Source organism: Pinus tabuliformis, chromosome Q (assembly GCF_031772625.1).
Source record: "Pinus tabuliformis cultivar Carrire ecotype Pingquan chromosome Q, CPIR1, whole genome shotgun sequence".
Taxonomy (NCBI): domain Eukaryota; kingdom Viridiplantae; phylum Streptophyta; class Pinopsida; order Pinales; family Pinaceae; genus Pinus; species Pinus tabuliformis.
This window is the reverse complement of record NC_142296.1, coordinates 899,955,180-899,968,853: the sequence shown is the minus strand read 5'-3', so window position 1 is coordinate 899,968,853 and position 13,674 is coordinate 899,955,180. Positions and strand designations below refer to the sequence as shown.

Below are 13,674 nucleotides of genomic sequence, written 5' to 3'. Positions count from 1 at the left end.
TGACCAGTGCAATGGCAGATCCTTTAAAAACTATTTGCAATCAAATTGCTCACAAAGCTAAATCTATCAGTAAGGTTTTCTAAATTTTCATCCACATCTGTGAGCTATGCTTTAGTACAAATGCCACTCAATATGTAATATCAGGATTAACCCAATCATTCACATCTGTAAAAGATAATACACTTGATGGAGTAGGAAGATCATGTAACTGCACTATACACTGTATTATATAACTGTAAGATGTCATCAATTATCATAATTCAGGGTTTTCTTTATGTCAACAATTGAATTGTGTGCAGAAGGATCCACGTTGATTTGAGAAAAGAGAGGAAACTTTTCTTTAACTCCAAATTTTGGTGCAGCTCATTTTAATAAGACAAGTATATTCAATCAAGGGGCAACTGCTAGCAGCAAGCACACCATTTGTTTTAAGGAAAGTGCAGTGTAAATTTGTTTTTGATCATGAGCCTAGCTCCTTGTCTGTTTTCAGTTCAGTTTGGAAGGATGAGGTTCATCATCAGTTGCTGGCAAAAGGAGTGTTGCGGATCAAAGATGCACAATCTTTGGATCAAACTGAATATTCTGCTTTTATTTCTGCTTTAGTAGCTCTTCGAAAGAGCTTATGATGATCATTGTATATACCCCTATATTTTTTGGCTTTCTGATTGTAAATATTTTTCTGTAAATACTAACTATTAAGACATTTTTTTAAAAGAAAAAGATAATAATAAAAGTACTGTGTATGAAGTTATGAACCACATTGCATGTCATAGCTCCATTGCTGCATTACATGCCTTTGATTGTTAATCAACTCACCATGGAAGCATACTGAATAACTTTTTCAATAACAAACCAAATATTGCATTAAGTTTTCTTCCCTATAATAGCTTTCAACAAAAAAGAAGAAAACATTTTAAAATCAGCATTAGTCAAAAAAATGTATTACTTACCAAGACTTCAACTTGAACATGCATACCAACTTTGATATGTTGTCGAACCCAAAACCAATCATTGCTTCTAATGGGAACCCATCTGGACAAGAATAAGAAATAAATTTATGGTAGAATATGTGAATGCTATATCTTGATCTTCCATTGGTTGCTTTTAATAACAGCATATACATTAATATAAATTATAATACAAATAATTCCATCATGGGAAACACATCAACAATGTGGCTTTGAGGTAAAGCCATCCTTAAAAATTGAGAGATCATTTCTCTTGAGTTAAAGTTGTTTTCTTTTTGCTAAGAGATTTACAATCATTGAACAATTCCCAATCTGATTTCCAATGAATGAAATGAGGTAGTATATAGAATTCAGACCACTTCAAGAAAATAGGCAATTTCTAAGAGATATTTTGCATATTAACCTGAAATGTAATCACAACCATGTGAACTTCCCTTTCTAATCATCCAAGCCCAAAACCTTAAGGTGCAACTTTTTCCAAAACGCATGACATATTGATGCATCAATAACATTCAGAGTAGAGGAGATTGCCTTTCCTAGTTGCACATCATTAATAATACAAACAGTGATAAAGAAATATCATAGTTATTGAAATCCAAATAATGCAAAGCCAAAAACACAGTCAAGATGGGTCACGTGTTATAGGGTGTAACTCCAGGGACTTTGCAGATAGACTATTCTTTTTTCCTCAGATAACTGAAAAAAAATACGTATTTACAACTTAGGCATGAGGTTCTTGGCCAAATCAATTCACCTATGTAACCTTAAATCTTCCCCAAAAATGTCCGTCATTAAATACTTTCTAAAATCGAAAAACAAGAAAAACTGCCCCATAAGACCTAAAATGGTTTATGGGATATTGCAGTTTCCATTTAATATTCCAAAATCTTTCCAAGCTGTTTCTGCAAAATGCGCAAATATTCAGCTGTAATAGACCATTTTCTTCCTGACTTCAGGAAATTTAACACTGAACGTGCACAAGTTATAACTTGGTTATTTGAGTACTGCAGACTTCACCAAAGACAGTAAGAAACTTCAAATGAATTTCAAAGAGCTTGAATTAAGGCATGTCCAAAGATATAAGAATAAGATGGTTAATCACCAAGCCAACATGGGGTTTGCCTTGAAATCTGACCAAAGAATACATGTATGAAATAAGAGAAAAGGATCTAGTCAAGTCAAGAATTTAGAGAAAGGTGGAGGTGGTAAGATAAGAATTTGGCTGGGCCAACCATTCAATAGTTTGGTTAGACTAGCAAGCCCATCTTCATTCAAAATTGAATCATGGAGTGCTATGCACATGGACTATTAAGGCAGAAAATGGAGTCAAGCCTAACTTATCAGCTCATTTATCATTGTTGTAATGATTGCTATTGGAAGATCTCTTCCTGTGGTCACACCAATGTTATCAGAACCAGCCAGAACTGGCAGGTCCAACTGTTTTCGAGGGAAAACCAGTGTCACTGACAGGAAAAGGCCGCTTTGGTACCAAACCAGCCGGTTCTTGTACGAAACCGGCACATTCGGTACCAAACCAGCCGGTTTTGTACAATGCCACCAAGAATCCTTTGAATGCATTTTTTATAAGAAAAGCAATAATTTATAAGTGGGGAAGCCTAGTATTTGACCATATTTCCCTTTTAATGCTATGCAACTAATGGTAATGTTAAATTCATAAAGTGAGTCATTTTTTTGTTTAAAGCCTTAACACTATCATTAATTGACATGTTTGAGAGTGGTTTTGGCCTCATTTGATTTCATATGGAGAAAGTAGAATTTTACATCCCACTCAAAATTCCATCAGACTTAACAATTTTTCAGGATTTCATAATTGGGGAGGTTGCAACATTTCCATTGGATTTTGTCACGTACAAGGTTATGGAATTAGCATTTAATCAAGACCACCAAGCCCTCTATGTACCTTGATGTTAGTGGCATTGATTGTTGAGCTCCTTTATCAGGCCCCACTAAAAATGTACCCATCACTCAAACAAAATTGGCATGCTAAGCTTTTTCTGTTTTATTTTAATGTTTAAAGGGTAATATTGATGATGAAGATCCCAGTATAGGCAACGATTTTGATGATATGTAGGTATTTTTTGTAGCATGATTTTTTTCTAAATGTTAGAGGCCACCTAGGGCCTATTGTTGATGTATTTTCAGTTCAAAGATGGATTGCACTCAGAGTTATTTTGGTTATGTGCACCCTTACATGCTATATAAATGATAACTTCTGCTTATTTGTATATAAATGGTTTGGATTCATATAGATGCACATGAATATATATGGTTTTCTTTAATACTTGAACATTTTGTGTTTTTGGTTGTCCAACTTTTTAGTCCAATTTTTTACCGATTATAGTCCAGATTTGACCAATTCCCTGTTTGAGGGGTCTATTGGTTCGGTTCTAATAACATAGAGTCACACTAACACAGTACTCCAATAAGATGTATGTAGGACCAAATATGTCCCAAGAAGACCCTATTTACACATTGAGTAGTGACTTATGCAAGTAAACTTATAAAGGCAAAAAAACTAGTTGGAGTCTTTAATGCCAGCACTGCATCCTAAGTTGTAGGAAACACTGGAGAAGGGTCCGTTTCCGGTCGGAAACGAAACGAAAACGAGGAAACTCGTACCGTACAGCCTGGAAACTCGTTTCCGGCCATAGTGGCCCGTTTCTCAAGGAGGAAACGTGGCCAGTACGGCCGAAAATGAGTTTCCAAGCCGTACGACCGAGTTTCCTCTTCTAACTTGACTTTTTCTTGTTTTTTTTCGCTTCTATTTTTTAATTGGACAACTAAAATATCTTATGGATGCTTCTAGATGCCTCTCAAGTTATAAAAAAGAGGATTTTTTTTAGTGGGGCAGCCTAATGTTCAAGCCTATGGCCCTAGTGTTGATATGCAATTCATGGTAATGTTAAATTCTTAAAGTAAAAGTGGCATTCTCCTTTTACTTAAATTTTCATCCTTTTTCACTCCTTTTACTTAAAAGGATGAAAATTTAAGTAAAAGGAGTGAAAAAGGATGAAAATTTAAGTAAAAAGAAAATGTCACTTTTACTTAAATTTTTAACATTACCATGAAATGACTCAGGATGTTTGAGAGTGGTTTCGCCCTCATTGGATTTCATATGGAGAAAGTAGAATTTTAAATCTCACTCAAAATCCAGCAGACTTATCTGTTTTTCAGGATTTTAGGATTCGAGGGGTTGCAATGTTTCCATTGGATTTTGTCATGTACTAGGGTATGGAACTTGAAGTTAATCAAGAGAACCAACCCCTCTATGCAAGGGAGACTCCTAATAATCAAGAGCACGTAGGGTACTCGGGTATGGAACTTGTATTTAATCAAGAGCACTAAGGTCATTTGACTATGTACGAGGAGACTCCCAATCAAGCACGAGACAAGAAATTAGAAATTTCTCATGGCTGATTTTGGATATTGCTATTTTCATTATGTGATCATTCATGAGTAAATGTGATGTAAATTTAGAGACTTATAGTTTATGCATTGACAATTGACAATTTAATCATAATGTAATAAATTAGAATGTATCATATATGCTTTATGATTGTACATTATTTCTTAAATGTCTATATATATATATATATAGATATATTGCGTTTCCCCGTTTCAAAAATTTGGGGGGGTCACATTTCGTACCCATGCCCATTTCGGGAACTCGTACCTGTTTCCCCGTTTCGTGCAACTTAGACTACATCTAAACAAGAACCAATGGTCATAGAAAGTAAAAGCCCTTGTTGACAGAGGAGATCAAAAGAGGATAAATTTCATGGTCACAAAATTCAGCTGATAAAGAAGAATCTAAATTGGGTTAGAAGCTCTTGAATTTTTGCAGTTGTTTGAACTGCTAATCTGCAATGGTTTACAATGTTCCAAACAAAATGATGACTTCATGTTCATGTCCAACCATGGATTCTCAAGTGCAGTGGATTATTTAATACCTCAAGAATCTTTGTTCAGCCAAAAATAAGATTCTGACTGGGGGTAAAAGTTCAGGAATCTTCACATAGACCTATCTTGTCCCAGTTAGAAGGAGCATGTAGTTCAGATGTTAATAACCCATCAAGAAATATTAATAAATTAGAAAAAGAATTTCACCAAGTTGAAATGTACAGCCACAGACTGAAACAAGTAATTTCAACAGTGGCCACAGATTATAATGGAAAGAAAGAAGTCACCGTAAAACCTCTCATATGAGCAACTCAAAGTTTGTTTACTATTAGGTAAAAGAAAGCACAATAATATACCATGCAATCAATGGTTTGACAAAGCTTGTAAAACAGCTAAAAAGAAGCATCTAAATGCACGAGAGGATAACAAACAGAAGTTGCTTAATGAGTATAAAAGATTGACCAGGAAGAAGAAGAAAGCATTTAAAAGAAAAAAACAGTTCATCTTGTGTGGTGCGCTGAAATCAAACCAAAAATTATGTGGTGAGCTGAAAGCATTTATAAGAAAAAAGCAGTTCAGCTTGAGTGCACGGGAGTGTGTGCTACTGGGATGACTCTCTTCAGCATATGAAATCTTTTGAGATGGCCATTATCATGCTATCTTCCGATGTTATGTTCATGGACAGCCAGCCCCTACACTGCCAACCCCCCACGACCAGATGTTTATAAATATATCACAAATAACTGGTGAACAAGTTTTTAAATTTCATGGGTAGAAATGCAAGGATGAGTGAATTTCATTGCATACAAACCCTAGATGGCCCTCCTTAGTGCAATGGCTAGGTTAGGTGTGCACATTGGAGGGTGAATATACAATTATGTGTAGGACATAATGGTTTGTGTAGATATATTTGGTACATGAGCATCATTGGTTGCTACTGGACACCATTTATTATTTTTATGACACCATTTATAGTATTTTTATATCACAAACAATTGCTTGGCAACTTTTCTATTTTTATGGTTAGAAATGTATGCACGAGTGAAATCCATGGCAAACAAACCCTAGCTGGCCCTGTTTAGTGCAATGATCAAATTCATTGTGCACATTGAGACATTATTGAAATGATCAAGTTCATTTCTTGAATATAATATGAACAGCTTACTTCGTAGACTAAATATCCAAAATACCCCAGAGGGTATGAGGAAACACAAAAGGCATGTTACCCACCAAAATGGGTCACCCCATAGGAGAAAAATTTCATCTTACATTTGACAGCCATCTGGTCAGCCACACAGCCAGCAGCCCCTGCCAGCCCCCATTAGATGTTGATGATATGCCATGTGTCTCAGCCACTTGCATCAGAGATTTGCTTCTCACCCATTTGACATTAGCACTTGGACGAAGGTGGGCTGCCACTCAAAAGGTACTTTGATCACTTTGTAATCGGGTGCTTATACTTATTTGTTTTGGGGCATATAGTACGAATAATGGGTTGATCTGGAAGACTGACAAACCTCGACATATTCTCACCTGATCTGGGGGCTTAATCTTTCATCCTAGTCTAGTGGGACCTCCCATAAGGCCCTTTGTGTATAGGAGGGGCACTACTTGGAAAACCATGATTGAGATAGTGTGCTCCATCTTTCCCTATATCATACTTAACACCTTCCATGCCACATTACAAGCCCTATATCTCACCTCAATTCTTTAGGTACAACTTGTCATTGGTTTTTGGGGATTTGGCACTCATGTTCATATACCTTGAGTAGAGCCTTGGAAACTTTGCCTTGGGAGTTTGATGCAGCTAAAGAAAAGTAAAGAGCAAATCACTGCGACAATAAAACAAAAGAAAGAAAAATAAAAATGCAAAAGATGGCCAGGGACATAAAGATTAGCACGTGGGCAAAAGCCTAGCATGAGCTCTACCTCAAACATATGGCCATTGCCCAGTTCCCGAAAATATGTTGCTCCATTACATCAAAAGAAACAACCCTTCCATGTCCTAAACCAATGAGTGAAAAACTAACTCAACTTAAATAGGTAATAAAACTGCAAAATCATACAAAGCAAGCTCTAACCCTTGAGCTATAAGCGGTAATACAAGAAATAATCAAGAAGTAAAAGGCACACAGGGAAAACCAAGGTTGAGTCGATAACTCATGCATCCAAGAATGCTCCCTCCTCACATTTATACACTCAAGGTGTGGACAACCCCATTAGTTGGTCCAGTTACCCACCACTTTGTGGGTAAATTGGTAATATCCCTAGGAGAAAAAATTTCTCCAAGATAGTCCTCAGTGGACAGCCAGCAGCCCCTTGTAGCCACCAACTAGCTCATTATGTCATTTCTCTGCCACTTGAGCCAACCATGTGGTCCTCGCCCATCTGCCATGATTGTATGTTTGAAGGTGGGCCTCATGAACCTAAAGGTATGCCTTTTCATTTAGAACTGAGTATTGTAGTTTGCTTATCATGGACACTTCTAGGCACAGATTAATGGGGGGATTCGACGGAAAGAATCGGCTACGTCTCTGCTCTTGTCCCCCAGACCCCTTTGGGTATTAACCTTGGATTCTAGTCTCGTGGAATCCTTTTTACTGACCATTTGGCTCTAGGGATGGTATTTCATGGGAAACCCGGATTTTGGTTGCGTGATCCTTCTCCTTAATCTGCTATATTACCCTCTTTGCATTCATTATTACCCTATTCATCATTTCTCCCACCCGGGCCCACATTCCTCTTGGGTCCACATAGGGTTAGCATGCCCCTTCCCCTTGCCCACACCTTGGGTCATGGCCTGGAATGAAACCCGGAGGTTGATGTAGATAAAAATAAAGATAAAAGCATATATGGCCACATTCAACAGGCAAATGTACCACAAAAAGCAAAAGATGGCTGGAACAAACACATTTAGCACATGGGTAAAAAGCCAATACATGAGTTCTACCCCGGAGCCGTCATCATGGCCACCTTGGTTCCTACAGGATTTATGAACCTCCTTCATCGTATAGGAACCCATGATTGTCACAACCCCTGGTGGGCAATAAACCACCCCACCTTAAAAGGGGGTATTCATTGTTATATCTTATACATCATGCTCTTACCCCTTGAGCCTTGAGCAGTTAATCAAAGAAAATCATAAAAAGGCAAAAGGCATATAAATAAGGGTGGAAAAATCAAAGCTAGGGCACCTCATGTACCACGATTGCTTCCCCTATACATTATAAACCCAAATGTGGGCTTCCCTCTTATTAGCCACCCTTGTACCCCAGCATGTGGCCCAGAGCTGCCCCTTCTCATTCCCTACTTCATTCACCTATCTGCCACATGCCACCACCTAATAGGATTATTGGTTAACCCCATTTGAAGTTTAGGGGACATTGGCACATCCTGAAGCCCATTATGGAAGGGCAAGCCATCATCAAGTCCCCACCTGTGATCCATGATTAGGTAAGCTCATTTACTCCATTTCTTTATGACTTGTATTGGAAGGCTAGGGGATGCATTGGATCTTATGCAAGATTGCAAATGGTTTCCATTTCGGGTTTGGCCTCCCTATATGGGATCCTAACCCTCTAGAGGGCTACATCGGCACATGTAGGGTGAGCATTGAGAGCCATGGGCCTCCACAGCAACAGATTGCACTCCATGGATTCCCACAGCCATTCAAAGATTGCTCGTGGTTAACCTATTGAACGAGGAGGATGCACCTGATCCATCATGCCCAGCTGGCCCCAAACTTACACCATACACTTGGCAGATGATCCAGGAGTTGCACGATGATGCAGCATCACCTACACCATCATCCTTGCCCTTGCAAGCAATCTACAGGCATCTTCGATTTGTTTGGAGACCCGTGAGGATACTTGTGTGCCCCCACATGTCATTTGGAGCACTATAGGTTATTACAAGGGGCCAACCCCATGTCCACTGCTTTTGAGGGTCCTATTCTTCATTGTGGCACCCATGCACCTCATCAAGCCTCTTAGAGGGCCCTACGATATGCATAAATTATTATTTGACCTCTTGGGAAGCATACTTTTTCATTTAAGAGCTAGTTTGGTGGGCGTGTCACCAAAAGTTAGAACATTAGAGCATTATTTTATTTTTGGGGCTTATGTAGGCCAAGGAGGCTAATTCGAACTCCTAAGTTGTGTATAAATACAAGTGAGATGAGCTCATTTGCTCATCATCAATTTGGCTTGGATCTTTTCTCTCTCTTGAGATTTTCGCACTTTTTCTAGAGGATGAAATGGAGCTTCATGGATAAATTTTGATGTGTGGGTATTGGTCTATCTTCTCTTGGAGCTTCTCTCTTGTCAATTGTGAATGGTTGGATATATTTTGTTACATTTAAGTACATGCTTTTAATGTTATTCTTGTTTTACTTTGTCATATACATTGGATTGTGATTTCCATTATTATAGGGCTAATTGCTACATGCATTTATTGCTTGAAATAGTGGAATTTTGTCTCTATTATAGCATCTCTCAATGTATGGGCCATGTAATTGTTGCTTTCTGGTAGCATCGGATGTGCTCTAAGCCTCAAAATTAGCAGAGAGGCTAGGACACATGTATTCCACACTACCCAGAAATCATTTTGGGAAATTCCACTCGAAGACAGTTTCATTAAAATAATTAATATTTTTAATGGATGCCTTAGTCTAAACTTAGGAAATTAAAATAATTAAAGGATATTAATTAAATTGGGTGTGAAACTTTCTGAAGAAAACAAGGATCAAGTCAAAATGATCTAAGCCATTGATTAGAATCTAATATGGGCCGTTGATTATTCAACGAGAAGATTATAAGAACTTTGATGGGAATTTAGAAAAACACCAGGCAAATACTCAGTTACCCAAGTAGATCGATTTTCTCACTGGTTGAAGTTCGATAAGGGAAAATTGAATCAGAAAGTGAGTTGCAGGTGAGAGAGAGGGTATCAACAATAGTCTAGAGTGCAACAAACAGCAGGAAGAGGCAGCGGAAAAGAGGGACGCAGATCACCCACGCCAAAGCAGTGACGCGGTGACAGTGCAGTCACTGCACAGAAGGTGACGTCGTGTGGCTAGCGTGAGGGCAGCAGGTCCTCTCAAGTGTCAAAAATTCACTATGGAGTGGAGAAATTTCTCTCAGTGATTCTTCTTCTATTCTGCTATGTTGAAGAAAGTGTAAGTAGGTTCGGTATTTACAAATGTAATTTTGATCTTTGTACTTGTCAAGAAAAAGAAATATTACTTTTGTAAATTACAAGAATGAGTTTCTTGCTCATTTCATAGGTCTAGGAAAGTCAAAGAGTCAAAGTCATGTATAAGGAGCTCTTCTTGAGCCTATGTGTAAATATACTAGTATAAAAGGCCCTCCAAGACATGTACAAAGAAGTCTGCAAGATAAACGATGTACAAACACAGTGATGTCGGCTTGCATCAACGGACACAACTCTTCACACTATCATGTCAACTAATTATGGAGGACAAAATACTATAAATATGTGGCAATGATCTTCGCAAAAAGACACAGCAGAGGACTCGGATATCTCTGAGATTTTGGTGGTAATTACAGTCACAGTACCTCACAATTTCTAAGATTTCAGAGAAGTATCACAGTCATCATGTTCAGGTTATTTCAGTAAAGGATACAGTAATCGGATCTCTGTATTGGAGAATATGTTTCAGGGTATCATGTTACACTATACAGTTCAGATTTCTCTTCTTAAATTTCAATGATAAGATACGAAGGAAAGCTCAGTAATATCTCTGCATTTTGTGTGGAAAGGAGATCAACATCGGAGCAGTGACACAGTAAGAGAGATCGGATTGAATGGAGAACAGTTATGAGCTCAAACCTTTAGCACAGTCATTCGGATCCCTAGTTGTGGTATCATTGCAGTAAGCAACTCGGAAGTCTCTCTGAGGTCTCGTAAAACCAATAGACATGAAGATTCTGTGGTGCCACCTCTATTACAGTCTCGGTAATGGAACAATGAAATATACCCCTGTCTTGGTGCAGTAAGATAACAATTCGTTGCAATTACAAATTGTAGCATCAATATGGTGAAGAGTTCAGTGTCAAGACAGCATTGATGATCTCATTGTCATGATGAATATCTCAGTGAAGGTGAAGCAATGATGACCTCGATGAAGCAGCAATAATGATGATGATCTCAACAGTGACGAAGAAGAGGATTGGTGTTTTGGTCTTGGAGTGGCCTAATAGGTCAGGGGTCGTGGTCTTGGTATTCGTCAATTGGAATCTCTATAAGAAGAATTTTGTGCGGGTTTTCCTCTCCAAGAGGGAGAGCTTTTGGCCCTGGCAGAAAGCCAACATCGTGTGTTCTTGTCTCTTTGTTTTTGGTAGCTATTTGATGAACTAAGAAGACACACTCTAGCTAAGAAGAAAATTTAAATACATCACAAATAGTTATCATGCAAGAAGAATCTCATTAACTATAACTGCCCTAGATTCTTCAACATGGAATCAGAGCTAAGGTGCTGAAGTCAAAGGAAGGGCAACAAAAGAGACATACAAGGATCAGTCTTCAAGAAGGGCATCAAAGCAAGGTTGAAGAGCTTTGTCAAGATTGAAGGATTAGTCTACAACAACAGTCTACAACAACAAGGTAACTCCACATCAAGAACTTGTGTCTCCACATCACCATCATCAAAAGACCACCAAGACTCTCATCAAGATATCTACAAAGCTATGAAACTCAAAGGACCTCAAAGATCTCATCATCTTGAAAAAGATTGAAGCAGTCCTGACCGCAGAGCATATTGAAGGCAAGAAGGCATTGTCATCTTCAAGGTTATAATCAAGCAAGGATCATCTCCTTGCCCTAGAAGAAGACCATCCGAGGAAGCAGCAAATCATCCTCATCAAAAGGGAGCAACCTTTTCTATTTAAGGAAAGGCTTTCTCACTTGAAAGAAGATCATCCAAGAAGAAGCCCTCATACATCTTCTTCAACCTTCATCAACATGATCAAGGTGAATATTTCATCTTCACATGACAAGTAAGTATCTTTTCAATTTATAAATTTGGTTAAATGACTTCATGAATTGCAAGGACATCTATAAGTTGATGGGTCATCAAGATTCCTTGCATGAAGAAGGAGAATAGTCATAGTCCTCTAAGCAGAAGTCATTAAACATATCAACAGGTCTCCTCTGAATTTATGGAAAGGGATGCTTATGAAAGATCCCCTCACATAGCAATATTGGAGACATCAAAGTGATGTAGATGATAAACTCAATCTCTAAATATGCAATGAAGAAGATTACATGAAATTTGATCTACATGAAAGTAAAGGGCATCAAAGGATGTAGGATATCTTCCATCTACAAGACCTAGAAAGGAAGATAACCATAATGCACTAACAATCAAGGTAACAAATATCCATGGGATAAGAAGGTTACCTCATTCGACAACTTATGGTCTCTATGCTAAATAAAGAAAGACAAGTTGATGGCAAAATTATTGAAGGGTAAAGGACTAAATCATGTGCAGAAAGGAAAGGGAAGTTTGGTCCTCAAACAAGGAAAAATAGGTATAGCTAAAATTATGGAAGATCATATCAACAGACATATGGAGGAACCTGAAGAAAAGGGCCATATAAAGAGGGAGTAACAAATCTCTCATGAATAAGATGGTATCCCTCACAAAAGGGTCCTATCATAAGCTTCTATTATAAGATATGACAACGATAATAAGATGCATCATGGCATCATGGAAGCATTAGAAACAAGAGCTCGTGGCATCACCATGGGAATCATGAAGGACAAAATTCACGACAAACAAACATGAAGGATATAGCTCTTGGGAAAATAGGTATAGCTAAAATTATGGAAGATCATATCACCAGACATATGGAGGAACATGAAGAAAAGGGCCATGGAAAGAGGGAGTAACAAATCTCTCATGAGTAAGAGGGTATCCCTCGCAAAAGGGTCCTATCATAAGCTTCTATTATAAGATATGACAATGATAATAAGATGCATCGTGGCATCGTGGAAGCATTAGAAACAAGAGCTCGTGGCATCACCATGGGAATCATGAAGGACAAAATTCATGACAGACAAACATGAAGGATATAGCTCTTGGGAACCTCAGTGGGCATTGAAGGAAAGGAAGAAGTCATCTAGGACAAGGCTCATCATACATCAAGTCAAAAAGGAAACATCTGCCAATTGGGGGTATACAACATCCTCAAAATTCTCTGATGAAATCCTCATCGTAGGGTTCACTAATCTAGAGAGGAAGCAAGTGTTTCAACAGGAACTCCAACTTATGGAATCCATGAGATGATATGACATGAAGCAGATCAAGGGATTGAAGATCTTTTCAATCAAGGAAGCTGCTAGAAGAAGCCTCGATGACCTGAAGGTAAAATAACGTATGTATGCTTATGTTTAATATTATAATGTCATGTCATATGGTTGCACATAACATGGATCATTACTTCTATCTTGAGAAGCATGATCAAGAGAAAAAGGATATCCTCCTCTGAAAGGATGCCAGAAGGCATAAGACACACTAGATGAAATCAACATAATATGTCCTCATATGAAGTATGAGGTGGTTGACCACAATTAAGAAACTTTGATTAAAAGAACCTGGGAATGGAATGTGTGGAGAAGTAAGAGATCATGAGATATGAAACCCTGATGAAGGAAATCAATATCCAAAAGACCAAGAAGATTTGACTAGGAAATCTCTCGAAAAGATATGAAGACTCTGATGAAAGTCTGAAAAAGATGAAGACCCTTCACAATGGATATCTTT

The 13,674-nt window shown here is 38.0% G+C and overlaps 1 protein-coding gene across 1 annotated transcript in view; it reads right to left on the bottom strand.

Annotated features, from left to right (window-relative positions):
• PDE312 (Nucleic acid-binding, OB-fold-like protein) overlaps positions 1-13,674 on the bottom strand; it is a 399,789-nt gene that overhangs the window by 334,279 nt on the left and 51,836 nt on the right. Inside the window, exon 5 of the mRNA XM_089387580.1 lies at positions 951-1,032. Coding sequence (XP_089243706.1) covers positions 951-1,032 — 82 coding nt within the window. The remainder of the gene's footprint in view (positions 1-950; positions 1,033-13,674) is intronic.